Source organism: Lytechinus variegatus, chromosome 16 (genome assembly GCF_018143015.1).
Source record: "Lytechinus variegatus isolate NC3 chromosome 16, Lvar_3.0, whole genome shotgun sequence".
NCBI classification, from domain to species: Eukaryota; Metazoa; Echinodermata; class Echinoidea; order Temnopleuroida; family Toxopneustidae; genus Lytechinus; species Lytechinus variegatus.
In genome coordinates this window covers 15,805,928-15,824,535 of record NC_054755.1, presented here as the reverse complement: position 1 = coordinate 15,824,535, position 18,608 = coordinate 15,805,928, and the positions used below count along the sequence as shown (strand labels likewise).

Genomic DNA, 18,608 nt, shown 5'->3' with positions numbered 1-18,608 from the left:
TGTACATGTTGCTTTGAAAATACTGCTTAGACTATCTTTTCAAGATTTATACTTAACATTTTGTACATTATTCAATCATGAAATTTATTAAACTGCCATGCATGTGTATATCTAAATCACAACTGTATATTTATTTATTTTAATGAATTTAAAGCCACAATATGACTAATTTACACATCATTTGGTAGATATTTGTATATATGTGGTTCATGTAGAAGCAAAATATTAGAAGTGTATTATTTAATCACATTTAAATTTGAATTCATTTTCAAAGTAAAATTTGTAGTACATGTACAATATTGGCGTTTTCCTTGGTATTGGACAAATTCAAGTTTTTCATGTATCAACATGTTGGTGAGTAGGTGTCTTTAGTTATGAATTATATTTTATTCATAATTTCTTTAATCAAGTTAACTTGACACGTTGGATTCTGATTATACCAGTGCATTTATTTTTACAGAGGATATTGGGTTCAAATAAGTAGAAAAAACCAGGAGTGTTGGTTGCATTGAACAGGCCAAAATTCTAACTTTGGGGTCGAAATCACATGCAGGCAGCGCACAGTGCTAGTGCTCCAAAAATGGAAACCATATGGCAAGAATTCACCTAAAATGGTCTAAATTTCGGAAAGAATATGCAGGCAAATTTCTCTCCTACCTCCTGGACCCTAGTTAAACAGTATATCCAGTTGAGCCGCGTTGTATAATCACACATATGTATTCACTTACTACCACGCACAACAGATGCCGACTTTTACCCATGATGCACTGCGAATTTTGGCCTGTTGGCTGCAACTGCTAGATGGTGCACTGTACTGTGAATTCACAGAATTTGATTGCAAGTCAATTTTAAGTCCCAAAATCAATCATATGTCTTGCAATTAATTGTAAATTTGCAAATTATTGCTGGTCTCCATGAAACGACAAGTATAAATTGATCTACTTTAGTTGAAATTGATCTATCACTTGTAAATTTGCAACTGAAGTTTGCCACTGATTTATTGCAAATAATTTCCTGCCACACCTTATTAGCCATCAGAGTAGCTCAGGGCCCTGTTGTATAAAATTTACTATGATATTAACTTTGCTATCCAATGACAACTTTAATGAAATCCTTGATTTTGATTGGTTGTTAAGCATGTTACCATGGTAGTTACCATTGGATGGCAAAGATACTAGTCTATGCAACAGGGCCTTGATCATCTAATTGTTTGGGGCATGTTTTTTTGTGGGGTAATAGCCCCATGTTTCACAAAAAAGAGAGATTTTTGTTACACAATGATTTCAATACCTCAAAACATGCTATAGACCGAACTAAAAGAAAAGGTCAAATATATCTGCATGATGGACTACAATTTAAAGCTATATTTGATTTTTTTTTGTAATATGAAAACCTGTAAGAAAATTTCAATACAGACAAGTTTACATGGTAATACATGCTGAAATTCAACAATTGTGATTAAAATGTATGAGAATCCGGCGAAAAGCCACTTCTTTGAAAGAAAGGTTTGTTAACATTTTTCTTTGGTTCAATTAAAGTCCCATTAACATCTGTTCAGGAATTTTCAAACTCTCTTTGTACCACTCTTTCAAAATCATGAAATGTATGTATACCAATGATGATTTTTGTTTGGTTTTTTGTTCCAATATGTTGTCTCACTTTAATATCAAACAAATGAACAGCAAATGCCAATATTATATATAAAAAACATTTTAATTACAATTTACTTCCATATATAATAAAGCTGCTACATTCTTTGTACAAGTTATATTACAAGGATATTTACAATGTCAACTATGTATTTTATTGTGTCAATTTTAGATCAATAATATTGTACATGAAATTTTCAGAGATAATATGGAATATAGGAAAGGAACTCAAAAAGACGCAGAATGCATTTTATATTCAAAGATATAAAATATATATCAAAGACAATAGGATTCTACTACTAAAGGTGCCTGTAAAGTGACCTGTTGAAATATAATCGCATGAAATAAGCTTATCATGGGTTTAACTCTATATTTCACTCCATTTTAATGTTAAATAAGTCAAACAAAGTATATATTGCTTTCTATCCTCTCACATTATGAGGGCTTTTGAAAAGTACATGTAGAACATTTTTGCACTATATACATGTAGATGCATCATGTATCAAAAGTGGGACAAATTCTGCTACAAGCATATTTTCTTCTCCCATTCTCTAACAGTGCTTACCTAAACATAGCTATCTCCTCTTCTACTCCCAAATGTATGACCTCCCCCCTCTTGTATTGAAAAAAATGTATTAGGGTAAAAGTGGTTGATTAGCTTAACGGCATGTACAAATGGGGCTTGTATTGAGTAACTTTAGTCCATTATTGCAATATTATAGTGTATGTGTGTAGCATAATATGATAATAAAATACTTCTATGAAATAATTATACAGCTAACTCAAAGTATGTATTGTTTGTCATTTCATGTGTTGCAACATTAGTGAAAATTAAATCACACTTCATATTATGTTTATGATTACTAAACAAAAGCTGTTTCGAAAAAACAACCTTGTAATGTTACAATTCTATCTGGAAAATAGTTCAAATACATGATAGTTTAAAAAATTGATAAAATTTTAACGTATAATTTCAATCATTTTCCCTTCAAATATCAGAGAACAAAAAGCTCCGTCTTGATGCACATGCATACGGTTCAATCAGCAACGTCGTTGATGTTGAAGCGTCCCGTCAAGCAAGACCAAGGCTCCTTCATGTCATGGCAAAGACCTAAAGGGCCAATAAATATGAAATATGTCCTTTGAGGACAAACAACAAATATGTTAGCATGCACTTGACTGAATTAAAGTAGTTATAAGCATGCTATTATAAAAGAAAAGATCAGATAAGATTTGTACCATTCAGGGGGATCCACTCTGGTGACTCATCTTGGCTGGAATGCTCCTCTCATCATCATCATCCAATCCTCGTTTCTGCAATAATAATAATAACAATAATAATATAATATTCCGCATTTATATAGTGCTTAACACATCGGAACGTCTCTAAATCACTTTAAGGCCACCACACACCTTACGACTGTTCGCGATCCAATTTGGGCACAAATCGCATTTTGCTTATTTTCTGAAAATGTCAATGGAACATATCATTTTATTTGAGGTTAAAATCAATTGAAAGAATACTCATATAACCATTTTGGAAGATTGCAAGCCTTTATTTTGGAGTAAATGCCAAATAAGTTTCAAATCGTATGACTGCTGTGACATCATTACGACTAGATATTAAGTTTGCTTTCATTCTAAGGATGATAGCATAATTACACATTTGAACATAGGTATTCGTACGATGATTTAAAACATTACACAATAAGATATTCCAAGTCTCAATATTAGCATCAAATTCTACTACATTTTATTCTAAAATCGGGTCGCAGACCAATCGTAAGGTGTGTGGTCACCTTTACAGATGTATTATTACCCCGGTCATCTGATCCTTAAATGTCTGCAAACAATGTCTGCACCATCTGCACTCCCTGGGGAGAATTCCAACAAGAGTTCCAAGACTCAATTGCTAGGCATACTACATAGGCTTTCACATCCTACCAGTTACCCATTTAACACCTGGGTGGAGAGTGGCAATTTGTGGATTTACGTCTTGCCAAAGGACGTTAGGCCATGGTGGGATTCGAACACACAATCTTCTGATTACAAGGCGAGAGTCAGAACCGCTACACCACGTTGCTTCCACTATCACATAAGAGTAGATCAACATGTGACATAGAATTATCTTTACAAGAGTTTATTGGAACTCAACAGCTGTAGGGTACTCTTGACGATAAAACCAATGTTCAACTCTTAAAGGGGTGGTCCGGTCTGAAAATTTTTATATCTAAACAGAGTAAAATTCACAGAGCAACATGCTGAAAATTTCATCTAATCAAATTGGATAACAAATAATGAAGTTATTGAATTAAGTTTATCAATATTTTGTGAAAACAGTTACACGTATATGCAATTTGTCATGAATATTCATTAGGTGGGTTGATGTCACACAAGTTGTGGCAATTAAAGGACAAGTCCACCCCAACAAAAACTTGATTTGAATAAAAAGAGAAAAATTCAACAAGCATAACACTGAAAATTTCATCAAAATCGGATGTAAAATAAGAAAGTTATGATATTTCAAAGTTTCGCTTCATTTCACAAAAACAATTATATGAACAAGCCAGCTACATCCAAATGAGAGAGTCGATGATGTCATTCACTCACTATTTCTTTTGTTTTTTATTGTTTGAAATATGAAATATTTTGATTTTCTTGTCATTGTCATGTGAAATGGAGTTTCATTCCTACCTGAACATGTGGAAATCCATTATTCTAACATTTTGTGCTTCAGGCAAGGAGGTCCTAATCGTCAAATTCGTAAAAATTGAAATATTGTATAATTCAAACAATAAAAAACAAAAGAAATAGTGAGTGAGTGACATCATCAACTCTCTCATTTGGATGTAACTGGCTCGTTCATATAACTATTTTGTTAAAAATAAGCGAAACTTTGAAATGTCATAACTTTCTTATTTTACATCCGATTTTGATGAAATCTTCAGCATTGTGCTTGTCTGATTTTTCTCTTTTGATTTAAATCAACATTTTCTGAGGTGGACTAAACCTTTATAAAGTACTACCACGTGCAACAGATGTCGACTTTTACCCATGATGCATTGCAAATTTTGGCCTGTCCGCTGCAACTGATAGATGGTGCACTGTACTGTGAATCCACAGAATATGATAGCAAGTCAATTTTAAGTCCCCAAATAAATCAATTGTAAATTTGAAAATGATTGCTGGTCTCCTTGAAACGACAGGCATAAATTTTTGATGAAATCTTCAGCATTGTGCTTGTCTGATTTTTCTCTATTGATTCAAATCAACATTTTTCTGAGGTGGACTTGACCTTTAATAAATAATGCACTTAATCCGTTGTCAATTCAATTGTTTTAGTTCTTGGTAGAAAAAATTTCATGCAATTATAATGCAACTCTTTAAAATTCAATAACTTTGTTATTTGTTATCAGATTTTTATCAGCATTTTCAGCATTTATTCTGTGAATTTTACTCTTATTTATTGAGATATAAATAATTTCAGCCTGGACCATCCCTTTGAACAAGACTTTTTGTCAACACTTCTTTGGTATGATTGTGTCCATCCAACATGTGCCTTTTCAATATTCAGGAGGGAAATAATACACTAAATAATTCATTTGCATTGAATGTCGGGGGGGGGGGGGGGTGGCTTAATCCGCCCCCCGACATTTTTCATGATTAATCCACCGTGCGAAATTTTGTGACCGCGCCACTCACTGACTTTTTACTTTTAAGTCTCCCACAAATTTTGAGACCAAATTTGCGATGCCCGGGTACGCAGTTATGAAATTATGTAACATGTAAATGCATGTCAGACCCAAAATTGCTCAAAAACATGAATTCATGAACAAATCCAATGCAAATTGTGTATTTAGCCAAATTCATAAGGGAATTTCACGGTAACCGACTTTATATGGCACAATTTTACACACCTTTCATTGTGTGCATGATTACGGTATCTCTAAAACAACAAATGATGGGAGATTACTTTTTTTCTATTTTGAGCATTTCTAAGGCTAAATCACCAAGAGCTCCTTGTGTAAATTTTTTCCAAATCAGTCTAAAAAGAATCTTCGTATGATTGGTACCTTACCTTTGAACTGGTTACACTGTTAAGGTGTAATGTCTGAGACAGATCGAGTAGCTTCTCCGCTCTGGTTGCCATGAATACGATAGACTCTTTCAAATCAGCAACTTTTGGTGAAAAAAAGAGAAAGATGAAAAATGTTCTAATTAAAGAGTTTTGATACTCCTTCAATAAATTGTGAAACTTTATACCAGTAAAGAAAGAAGACGTGTCATGTCAGTAAAATAAAACAGAAAAATACTTTTATTAGATATCTTCAGAAAAAACATTGGAAACTCAGTTTGTAATCTGCATTAGAGAAGAGAATGAGAGAGAGGGGGGATGAAAAGAGGACAAATCCAACAGCAAATTACTAGAAATGACACAGCAATATTTACCATTTTCCTGGATGCAAATTTTTTGGTAGTCTTCCATTTGGGTCAGCAAATCATCCAAGAGGTTTTGAATCTGTTTGACGCTATTAGACCACTGCTCAAGTCTAGCATTCACATATTGTGCCTGGGGGATAAAAATTTAATGCATTAAATGAATGCAGAAGAAAAGAATAAAATCAAATTAATCAATGAAACTTTAAAAAAAGCACATTCCAGAATTTCAGGGCATTAAAGAACATACTTAGTATGACAATAAGGACCAATTTGACTGAACTAGAAAATGTTAGAATAATGGTAAATCCACATGATCAGTGATGAATAAAACTGTTTCACAGGATCATGAGAAAATTAGAATATTTCACATTTCATTTAATAAAATTCAAAAGAAATAATGAGGTAGTGACTACATCAGTCCCCTCATTTGCATACCAACCATGATGTCCATATAACTGTTTTGTGAAATTAACCAAACTTCAATAAAATGTCATAACTTTTTTATTTTACATCACATTTTGATGAAATTTTCAGTGTTAAGCTTGTGTTTTTAAAAAATCTTTTTATTCAAATCAACATTTTGTTGGAGGTGAACTTGTCCTTTAAAGCTTCGGTTTGGAATGGTCAAATTAGAGACCGTCTTACTTTGGAAGGGTTGGGCAGTCTGCACCATGATCTATTATGGTAGTCACTTTAAACTACAGAAGTAACGGAAGTTGCAAAAAATGATGATTATTTCAAAAGAATGTCTTCAAAATCAGGTGGGAGTTTCTTAAAGCTGTTCCTAAGTTATAAGCAACTATACAAATGACTGGTGATTCTGTCTGTAAGAAATGACACACAGACCATATTGTAATTGGTGTTGATCTTATTTTCTAAGAAATGATTATCAGTCAGACTGAAATCTTTATGATACACTCTGGTGACCCAAAACGTGTACTAGCTGACTAAAGTAATCTGCAAATGATAAGCACATGTCCCAGTCATGCGCAATGACATGTGTAATAGCTTTGTGAAACATTACCCTGGTGTAGTGGTTCTTATTTTTACCTTCCAATCAAAGTTCTGTGTTCAGCTTCCACGTTGGTCGTGGTGCTGTTGAGCAAGATCACCCAGGTAATGATTCGTAAGTGTGACATCAAGTAGCATTTAAATTATCAATTGCATACAATATGAAAAAGGAATCAACGCTTGGCTTGAATCATGCTAAGAGAACCCATGCTACCGGGTATTGATCAATAAGATTGCATGTTATATATTATGTGCGGCATGCACGTCAGCATTTAAGCATCTAGTCTTAGTACTCCAGACTCTGCATTATGCACAATGCTCTTACTTGGGGAAATTCCCTATTGAGCCCAGTCTTAGTAAGAGAGCGATTGATCCAATCAAAATCAACTATGGAAATACATCAATGTCAATTTTTTTTCTACAATGAATTAGCCCGATATCCTTTGTTATCAAAGAGAAGCACATTGAATGTTCAAGAAAACGATAAATGTATGAAGATACACCACATCTAGAAAATATTTTGAACAAATATGCATTTAAGATGTTGATGTTGCTGGCTTTCCTTTTTCGTGTTTGATCGGATCATTCGCATCTCTTTGTAAGATGGGGCTCTGGTATTGCTAACGTATGAAGTCCTATATACAAGTAAGAAAACATGTTTTGTCTTACATCAAGTATTCTCTGTCGAAGTTCCTCCAGCTCTGTATCAAGTTTGGCTTCATCCGATTCTGTCGGGGTCAATTCTTTATGGATCTAAATCAAGAAGACATAAAAGGATAGATTAACAGTGCATTTAATAGAGCAGAGATTTTTATTATTAATTTTTTTTTGGGGGGGTGTGGGGGTTGAACATTTTCTCCTGAAAATTAGTCACAGTAATAGTAAGTAGTAAAATTTCCTGACTAAACCCCCATATTTTGCTGTTTGAATTAGCCAAAATGATTTTAGCAATGTAACTACTTTAGCAAGTAGTTACACAAATTTAACTAAAGTATAGCAAAGTGCGCTATAACTCTTATCCAACAAAGTGATGAATGCATTAGCGCTTGTATAACCGATGTGTTGGCTCAGTTGGTAGAGCGTCCGTCTCACAACCTGGAGGTTGGGGGTTCAAACTCCAGCCGCGTCAGACCAAAAGACGTTAAAAGATGGGAGTTGCTGCTACCCTGTTTGGCATTCAACGGTTAAAGGGATAGAGTCTCATCGATCTGGCATTTCATTTCATGTCTATTTCGAACAATAAAATATGGATTTTCATTTTCATAAATTAAGATTAGTTCAGATTGTTTCCTAGTGTGCTGACCATGTTGTGACCATATAATGAGAACTGTATACTAACTGGATCAATTTTTTTATTGGCAGATTCCTAATTTCAAAGTTGCCAACCTGAACAAAACATTTCATTATTCTTATAAGCTGAAAATCAGTATTTTGTTGAGGAAATTAGCATTTTCAAAAAAAATGCGGTAGGATGACACATAAAACTGAAACTTTGGAAATTGGTATTTTGCATGAAACCATTGATAAATATTCTTCTAATTACTGAAAATCAGATAGTGGGCAGCTCTGTAAATGTGTTTTTTTGTGCAGTGATTTCTAACAAAAAGGAAAAGATGCTTTATCAAATATCTCATGGATTGGATTTGTTGCGTAAGTTGGAAAAGTGGCTGCAACACCTGTTTTAACCAGCATACAATGACGAAGGTATAAATTGCAAGCCGTTTGAACAATTTATCCCTTTTGGGATAAATGTGACATCACACATCTTTGTCGCACTGTCAATAAGACAATCGCCAAAGCCTTCTTATTGTTTGTCCAACTTTTTGGAAACTTTCAATGATTTTATCTTTGTTCTTTTCTGTTTTCATCTAAGCTCACATATTCCAAACGTTTGATTTCCCTTTAAATGAAGATTAGGGGCTCTTTCACAAAGAGATAAGTATGACTTAAAATCTGTCTGAAATCAAGTTCCATCTTCTATTACATGATACTATTTTTAGTGCACAACATCATACACTTGTAGGAATAATGTAGTGCTATACAAGATGACTGCAAGCAATGTCATCACAGTATTAATAAATAGGACCCTTCCTATTCACCTTCTCTGTTAGGAAAATAAAAGAGACCGGTTACCTTATCTTCGGGTAAGACGACATGAGACGGGATAGGAAAGATGTTCTTAATCAGGTATGTCTCCAGTCTGTCAAAAGCCTTGTCAAAGACTAGTTGAAGATGGGCTAGTAATCTGTCTGAAGACTAAAAGACAAAGATTCACATGAATTAATATGAATCATGAAACAACACAAATGAACTGATAACTACATGTATTAATGGGGGAGTTGTCCACTTTGTCTCTTCATCAGGATGCCAATTTTTGTAATTTCCATTATCTTAGTGATCTAAATTATTGAATCAACCCCCTTCATTATTCAATCAACCCCCTTCATCCATGCCACTTTGTCTCTTCATCAGGATGCCAATTTTTGTAATTTCCATCGTCTTAGTGATCTAAATTATTGAATCAACCCCCTTCATCTCCTTGAGACTTGGCCGCTGATGGCGTGGGCATCACCCCCTAAAATGTGTAATGGTAGTGTGCGATGTAATCTACATGGCTCTAAGCCTCCTAAATGTGCACATCTCATGTTGCGTGAATCCCAAACTTAAAACCTCTTCCCTCCAAACTTCCCCATCTTTTGGGGGGGGGGGGCTCTTAGTGAATTTCTACGTTCAATCAAGTACCTGTGTGGGTTTATGTTGAACTATTTTGCCAGATTACATATCATAGAAAACATAATAACATATCACATAAGTTTAAAGCTCAGGATGTACTTTTCCAAACCCAATAAGAATGTAGAAAATTCAATTTGGATGATGTTTAGTTGATTTTGGGGTGACAGGTTTGGAAGGAGCAGAGGACTGGTTGGTAAAGGCGAATGGGGTACGTTGGTATGGGCACATGCTGAGGAGGGATGGGTGGTTTGGGGACAGCCAAAGAAGACATGGAAGATGCAAGTTGAGGAGGGAAGTAGGAGGGTTGGGAACTTGAGGATGGAGGATGCACTGAATCAGGCAAAGTGGAGGGAGAGGGAAAGAGCGATTGCTGCGAGTGTAAGGTGAATTCAGCCATCTCATTCACAGGGACAAAACCATATTTTAAACTTTGAATTGATAATAATAAATATGCAACATTTATATAGCGCTTTGTACAAATGTTTCTAAGCGTTGCATACTATTACCCTGGCTTTCGCAGGACTACCCTGATAGGACGCTCAAGCATTCAAGAATTCTTTCCTACCAAGTACCCATTCCCTACACCCGGGTGGAGAATGGCAAGTGTAGATAAATGCCTAGCCAAAGGACGCAAGTAGTGCAGTGGGATTTGATTATCATTGATGATAATAAGGTCACAAAGATAGTATGTACTTGTTTCCTACCTCTCTAACTGCTTCTGGACATACAGGATGCCTTCCCTGCTGGCTCTGGATACAAAATATAAAAGAAAAAAATTACAAGATAAATGCCAGTAATTTGGTGGATTCACAATACCGTATGCTACCAATCGGCTGGAAGGGACAGGCCGAAATTTGTAATGCCTCATGAGGAAAAGTTGACGTCGAAATTCATCTGTGTGTGGCGTGCTAGTGCATACAATGCTCTGTTTACCGGGAGGTGGGAGAGAAATTTGCTGCATATTTCTTCTTGAAATGTAGATCATTTTCAGTGAATTCTTCCTCTGCTTTTGGCCATGGTCATTAATGAAGAATTATAGTACACTACCAATGTGTGCTGCCTGTGCCAGTGATGTCGACCCCGAAGTAATGATGACCATTCCTCAAATAACCCCAACATCGACAAAAGTTTGTTGACCGTAAGTGACCTTTGGTCTTAATCATGTGACCTGAAACTCAGGCAGGATCTTAAGTGATATACTATTACCCTTATGTCTAAGTTTTTTTTAACTAGGTCCATATACTATTTAAGTTATGATGACATTTCAAAAACTTAACCTTGGTTAAGATTTCGATATTGAATACCCCAACATGGTCCAAGTTCATTGACCATAAATGACCTTTGACCTTGGTCATGTGACCTGAAACTCAGGCAGGATGTTCAATAATACTTGATTACCCTTATGTCTAAGTTTCATGAACTAGGTCCATATAGTTACCCTAAGTTACCCCTTATGTCCTAGATATCAGCAATACAAATGTAAGACAAATCGATTTCGCAATAGCCCCATACCATATTTCATAGATCTCCTGAATAAAGACATGCCCAATCAATAAATCCATTGCTCATTTGAAAGCAATACCAGCCTACTTGCAATAATAATAATAATAATGGTGGCTACTTATATAGCGCACAGGTCCACCTTTCAGTGCTCATGGCGTTTTTAAAAAGGCACTGCTATTATTATTACCCCGGCTAAGCTAGGCAACCGATTAAGGCGCACACAGCTTTTTGAGGAACTACTTCCTGCCGGTACCCATTTACATCACCTGGGTCGAGTGCAGCACACAGTGTCAAGTTTTTTAATGAATGAGGAAATCAACTCTTTTATTTAATATCCATATATTTTTATTGATCTTTTACAGTTTACATATTTTGTTTTTATTACTTTTAATTTACCATTTCCTCATTATCTTATGTACATGCATATAAATTTTCATTGCCTAGGTATTCTTGCCTATACACATATTTCTCATGTCAGTTTTTACTAAGGTTACTGTTTTTTAATGTTTGAAAAATGTAATGAGTCTTTTAATTATTTTTACTTTGTATACATGAACAATTGTGCTATTTGGCTGCGACTCATGTTTTTAATAAACCTTGAATTGATTTGAATTATGATGACATTTCAAAATCTTAACCTTGGTTAAGATTTCAATGTTGACGACGCTGCCGTCGGAAAAACGGTGTCTATAGTCTCGCTCTGCTATGCAGGTGAGACAATAAACCAGAATTAAAATAAAAAAGGGGGAATTATGTACTTACCTCAGAAGCAATATATTTGTCCGCAGCATCTACACTGTCATACAGATAGTCAGCAACAGCATTGTATACTGTGAGGAAAAAAGTTTTTAAAATAGAAGCGTGATAATTATTTGCACAAAGATGAATGACTTAATATAGGATAAAAGAGTGTAACAAAAAGAGGAACTCACACTCTGCATTCTTATCAGTGAAAGGAAGTATAATTCAAATCATCCATTGATATTTTACTTGAAGTATTGGTAAAAAAAAAAAAAAAAACAGGATCTGTCAAAGAAAAAAAGCAGTAGAAATTTAAGATATAATTTTTCAATAAATTTCATAACAGATATAATTCTGTTTCTGGTAACTCCCGTAGGAACTCAGCAGGACAGCATGTTGCTGGTAAACGCCAAGCTGGTATAAAACCAATTACCTATGAAACATTTTACGTCTAGGTTAATCAGTCATAGAGGCTGACGTTACAGACGACAGATATCACTCTCGGGCCTTTTTTATCAAAGTGGAGACAATGGCAGAATTGGGATTCGAACTCACAACCTTACGATTATGAGTCCAATGCTCTAACCACTGGACCACATGACCTGTGTGGACACAATGTGGACTAATTGTACGAGTATAAAGTACCGTAAACATACAAATAAACACAGATCACTTGCATACATAGATGTATATACCTGCCAATCCTCAGACCCAAGAAATTGGAACAGATTTCCAGCAAGAGGAAATTTATTACATTTCATATACCATACATGCACTACATATCATCCCAAGAAATTGGAACAGATTTCCAGAAAGAGGAAATTTATTACATTTCATATACCATACATACACTACATATCATAGAAACTCACAGGTTAGAATGACAATTTTCCCTTTCTTGAAAAAATAGAATTTTCATACTTAAACAGGAACAGTTGGTAGGCATGCAAATGACGACTGATTAATTCAGCAAGAGAAGAGAGAAGTCTGCATCACAACTCTTTTAACATAGTAAATTTTAATAATCATAATAATAATAATAGTCAGTTCTTGTAGAGCGCATATTTGATTATTAATAATGTCTCTATGCGCTTCGAAAGGACTTGGATATTACCCCGGCTGTAGCTCAAGCAGCCTTTCCAGCACTAAGCATTTCAAGGAATTAATTCCTGCCAGGTACCCATTCACCTCACCTTGGTTGAGTGCAGCACAATGTGGACTAATTTCTTGCTGAAGGAAACTACACCATAATAGTAAAAAAGACAGGTCTTTTATGTTTTTTCTGTCCTTTTTACCACCTGTTTTTGTCTTCATGCAGTTCTGTTACTCTCTCCAAGCTCAGGTCATACTGTTTCTTTCCAGCTATCAACGATAACGTATTTCAGGACCTACACACAAAAAGTTTTTATTTACTTAGGTCCCTCCACTTTGAATGTTAAGCTCAAGATTGTATTCTTGTTTTGTCTGTGTTTATTGTATGGTAATAGAGCCTGTAGTTTATTCTGTTTTGTATTTCGATTGATTTGTGGAAAATAAATGAAAAGAACATACTGACCTCCATCTATGAATGATTTTGGTGTGAAGCCAAAGTACTGTGTTTCATACTCATGCAGGGAGTCTCCCATAACCTTCTTTGTGATGCTTGATGATACATCCTTCTCATCGTCTGTGCTTTGATTGGACGGAGCAGCCATTATCTACACAGGTGAAAAAAAAGGAGAAAAAATACATTGCTAGACCCCTATAGATAAATGGTAATACAGTGTAGACCTCTATTATGTGACTGTATTATCGAACACATGCATCATACGCATCAGAGAATAATTGGGCAGTTCCACGTTACGGAGTGACATTTAGAGAGAAGTGTTTTGCAATAGCATTCAAACAAAGATATCACCTTTATTCAAATAGTTATTTGCAAAATGGTGACAGTAGTTGCTGAAACACTTTTCAAAATAACATTTGTTATTTTGATCCACTGAATTAATGATATGAATTATGAATATTCATACACATGGTTACTGAGTGATGTAATGGACATGCATATTTGATGAGAAAACATATTGCTCAGTCAAACTACTTTATTTTAGTACAATTCTTTTATATATTTTATGAAATAAAGACAAAAATCGATGAACCCCGTCAGGGAGATTTTGCATAGGTGGCTGGACGATAGCTAACCCAGCGAAAAATAAATTATGCACAACTTACATGTACCTCGATTTTATGGATTGAAGTTACCGTAGACTTAGACCAAAAGCTTCAGTCTGTATTTTTTGGTTGTTCCGCTGAACTACCTTGGGTCCACTCAATGGGGATTACAGTAAAATGTCAGAAATTGTTGAATAAATCCCCAGAAACGACGGTTATTCCGTAGACTACGACTATTAGTATTGTGAGACCAGAGATGCCAAGTTCAAAGACCAGCTATGCGTGTGAATCTGAGTGAGATCACAGACATTGTGTACAATGTATATGGGGATAGGCTGTGATAGTTGCGTGAGACAGAGGTTTGAGGGGATGAACAAGAGTCCCGGGGCCCCGTTTCTCAACACATGGACAAGTTAGTCATATCTTTATCCACCAACCACGGAGTTAGTTCCAATCTTACTAAACCTGTTTCTCGAAAGGCTTCCTAACTAGAATACCTTGATATCGATACTATCGGTAAAAAGAGCAGACGAGACGTAGCCTTAGTCACAAAATAGCATAATTTTCAAAAATATAAATTATGACAAAAATTGCAAATATTGTGATGAATTGGGAAATACATCTTTTCAAAATAATAGCACGGGTAAATTATGCATCATACATATTTAGGCCATGAAGACTGGAGCAATCAATTGCTGAGAAAATGAAATTATGAATAATTCATTTCATGACTAAAAAATCACATATGGACGTTGAGATGGGTACCCCCGGGATATTCAATTTTAATAGTTTACGAAAGTAAACCATAACGGTTTTCTTTGTAAAATTATGATAATTATACGGTATTTTATGATTCCAAACATCATCAAAATATAGTTTAACATAAACTTTTTAAATATTTGATACCGAAACATACGATTTGACGAATTCTATGCATAAATTAGAGATATAATTTATCCAAATGGTAATAGGGGTCTGAAAACGACGAATACGAGCGCAGTTATGGATGGCCTGACGTGGTAGAATCTTTATCGATTAAATTATTTTACTATTTCAAAATGAATGGTTTTGTGGTGTTTTACCAACAGTTTTTATAGTTTCTTTGCATTACAATTATCATTGAATGCATTATCCCACTTGTTTTGTGATGTAATTTCAACCTCTATGATTGATTACGTAAGATTAAAATTTTCGAATTTCTAGGCACTTTTGCACGTCATAGTCTACCCATGTGATGCCACTACGTCACTAAGAAAGATTTTGTGACAGGTTCGGAGTTGTCATAAATATTTAGTGAGTTTGTTGTACCCGAACTTGGCAAAGAGGGCTTCGTGAAACGGTTAGCGGACAAGTAGCTCACTACATGTATCTCCGATTTAGTCAAGAAGTTAGACTTATGACGGTGTTGAGAAACGGGCCCAGAATGCTCGAGTCTCACGCATAATGCGTGAGACTTGGTAGCTCTGTGAGACACAGCACTTGTTCACTGCTACCATCCTGCCTGTGGAGAATCTACAGGTAGGACTATGGTATGCCAATGCTGTATTGAGTACACCTTTATACCGCATCTACTGGAAAAATACAGTTGTGTCTGCAGTCAAGTTTCCAGGTCTATCTTGTACTGTACGTTGTCTTCCTAGCTTGGATAAAACACACTTTAAAAAAATCATTAAAATATCACTGTTGTGACCAAAATTATCAATTTCGATACAGTTGCAAATGCAATTCAATTTTTATTAGTAACATGGAATTATTTTTGTATTGACCACAGCTTCGAAAACTTGAATTTTGGGCATATTTTTTGAACGCCCTCTATTGGTGGAAAGTAATATGGCAGGAAAATCTTCATTTTTCAAGCTCTATTTTTAATAAAGAAAAAAATAATTTGAAGAATCAAATTTACTTAACAGCCAAGTTTAGTGAAAAGCTGTATTCCTGTAATGGAAACTGACAATGCAAAAAAATCAAACATTTTTCCAAAAGAAAAAGAGAAAATGATCTAAACATTGTCAACCTTATTTTGCCACACATAGTCCAGAGTCTAGTCATAGAGATGTAACTGAGAACAAGGTTATATCATAACCTGGTCCTTGTTGATTGAATGAGTGAGACACAGACAGAATCCCGACATCGAGGAACAAACTGGACCCTCTGCTCAAAAAAGGAAAAGTTAGACATCTGTCGCGTTCATTCTCGGTATCAATCGGCCATGTTGTTTTCAATTTTGACAGGAGAACCATAGCGACAGAACTTTTCCTTTTTTTAAGAATGAGATGATTGAGATCATGGTCCAATTTACAATATTTTCATTTCAATTTGTGCCTCAATGTCGGGATTCTGTGGCTCACGACAGACCTTCAAGTTCATCAATAATCAAGCCAGGTATTAAAGTGCATAATTTATTTTTCCCTTTTATTTAGAGTGCTATTGCGACCCCATTCCACCCCATTTTGGAGAGTATATATGTTTTACTAATTTAATACACGGACGAAACCTGAGCTCCCTGGCAGACACTGGCCTGGGACCTGGGTTACTTAGAGATCGATCTTGCCTACACTGTAGTCTGTAGGCTAGGCCTACACTGTACACAATCGAAAGCGAGCCGTCGACCAACGTCAACGACGAGAAATTATTTTAAAAAATGTTTAAAAAAAACCCCTCAAAACCGACGGCTGCCAGCTGTCTATACCGTACCTTAACTCTCAAGAAATTCGATGTCCAGTTATTTTTCATACACTCTGAAAAGTGACTGACAAAGCGCCCGCCTCTAGCTCGGCCTCGATAATATACGCTATGCTCGGTGAATCTAGCTGGTTTTCGGCGACCGCCGCCCCCAGTGCGCCCGGCCGGCGCGGCTGGCGAGATCTCGAGGGGATCGGACTGCCAGTCGGTCTTCAAATGGCGCGCCATAGTAGGGTTCGTACGGTATCCTTAAAGGAGAATGAAATCTTTGGAACAAGATAGCTTGTATGAAAAAAAAGGAAAAATCAACGAAAGTTTGAGAAAAATAATGAGAAATTTATGAGCATTTGAATATTGCAATCACTAATACTATGGAGATCCTCATATTGGCAATGCGACAAAGATGTGTGACGTCACTTTGTTAGTGAAAAACTCTCCCCATTACTTAAGTATATATTTCACTTAAACTGCCTCTTTTTATCAAATCTCAGTAGATCATGTATAGGAGGACATGTAATACAGATTTTCAAAGAATATATCATGTACAAAGAGTTTGTAACACCATAAGAAAAAGCAAAAAGAGACATTTTGGGGGTATTTTGAAGTCCATCACAGGGAAAGTTGTTCACATGTAACACTCACACATCCTTGTCATATTGCCAAACGGGAGGATCTCCATGGCATTAGTGATTGCAATATTCAATTGCTCATAACTTTCTCATTATTTGTCTGTTTTTTTCTCAAACTTTCTTTCTTCTTATTCTTTGATTTTTCTGTTTTGACACAAGCCTACTTGTTCCAAAGGTTTCATTCCCCTTTAAAAACTCTCGTGGGGACAGAAGAAATCAAAATAAAACAAACAAATTCAATCCAATGAGAGTTCTTGACATAATCATAGGGCTTTCAATAACAACATGAAATCGAATGAAAAGTACCGACTAAGAGCAGAGCTTGTAGGGTGAAGGCCCCTTTTCTAAAATGTATATTATATGAATTATGACCGTGAAACTGAAAAAAATAAAGCCAAATCAAATGTTAAGCTTGTTGGATTTTTCGCTTTTTGTTCAAATCAATTTTTTGTTGAGGTGTAATTGTCCTTTAAGTCTTTCATATCGTCATTTTAAACCTGTCAGAAACACTTTTGAGTTCACTTGTCTTGTTCATATTGTGGACAGTAATATCACAATATTTGAAAGCGAAAATATACTTGTGTCATCAGCAAATTGATAAATGGTTAATAAATTTGATGATTTCCAAAGGTTATTTTCAGTACAAATAACAGAGAATCTAATTAGTTTGATCCTTGTGTAACCCCAACGGGAACATTCAAAGAAGAAGTGTCACTTTTTAGTTTTTCCTATATGTACTCGTTGATATACTGACAGATATTTCAGTAGGTTCAGAAAATACTTGTCGATTGCCTTTGATGGAGGGGGGGGGGGGGGGGGGGATACACTTTTCTATTTACCTAATAAATAAGATGTCTAATATACTCAGAAGATATAATTTTTTTTCAAGTTTTTCTCTGAAAAACAGTGTATGATATATTTTGAAAAAGAATTACATAATTTTGGACCAGTGAAAACAAATGTCTTTAGCGCAAATGATGTTACCTTCAGAGGTAACGTATTCATGGTTGGGGGTGACTGACACAAATGTCGTTCTCTGTGAGTTTTTTTTAAGGGGTGGGGATCAATA

General features: G+C 35.3%; 1 protein-coding gene across 4 annotated transcripts; it reads right to left on the bottom strand.

Moving 5' to 3' along the window:
• Positions 1-1,131: 1,131 nt before the first annotated feature.
• Positions 1,132-17,144, bottom strand: LOC121429779 (protein MIS12 homolog). Of its 4 annotated transcripts, XM_041627002.1 has the most exons (10): positions 16,923-17,144; positions 13,633-13,774; positions 12,099-12,166; positions 10,538-10,582; positions 9,234-9,356; positions 7,770-7,853; positions 6,099-6,219; positions 5,728-5,828; positions 2,889-2,963; positions 1,132-2,760 (listed from the first exon to the last, which is right to left on the bottom strand). In XM_041627002.1, exons 1-9 carry the CDS (start codon positions 17,136-17,138, stop codon positions 2,892-2,894), a joined length of 972 nt encoding a protein of 323 aa, XP_041482936.1. In that variant the 5' UTR covers positions 17,139-17,144; the 3' UTR covers positions 1,132-2,760; positions 2,889-2,891. The 4 variants fall into 4 exon arrangements, with proteins under 4 accessions (XP_041482936.1, XP_041482934.1, XP_041482937.1 ...); XM_041627000.1 differs by having other exon boundaries at positions 1,132-2,963; XM_041627003.1 differs by lacking the exon at positions 16,923-17,144 and adding an exon at positions 14,289-14,353 and having other exon boundaries at positions 1,132-2,963.
• Between the last annotated feature and the right edge of the window lie 1,464 nt (positions 17,145-18,608).

Bases quoted from the DNA above. Each gene is read 5' to 3' on its own strand.
- LOC121429779 (XM_041627000.1), bottom strand. From the start codon at position 17,138: ATGGCGCGCCATTTGAAGACCGACTGGCAGTCCGATCCCCTCGAGATC. The intron at 13,775-16,922 runs GTACGGTATAGA...TCACCTGTGTAG, and splicing joins CGAATTTCTTGAGAGTTAAG to ATAATGGCTGCTCCGTCCAA. The intron at 9,357-10,537 runs GTAGGAAACAAG...TTTGTCTTTTAG, and splicing joins GTCCAGAAGCAGTTAGAGAG to TCTTCAGACAGATTACTAGC.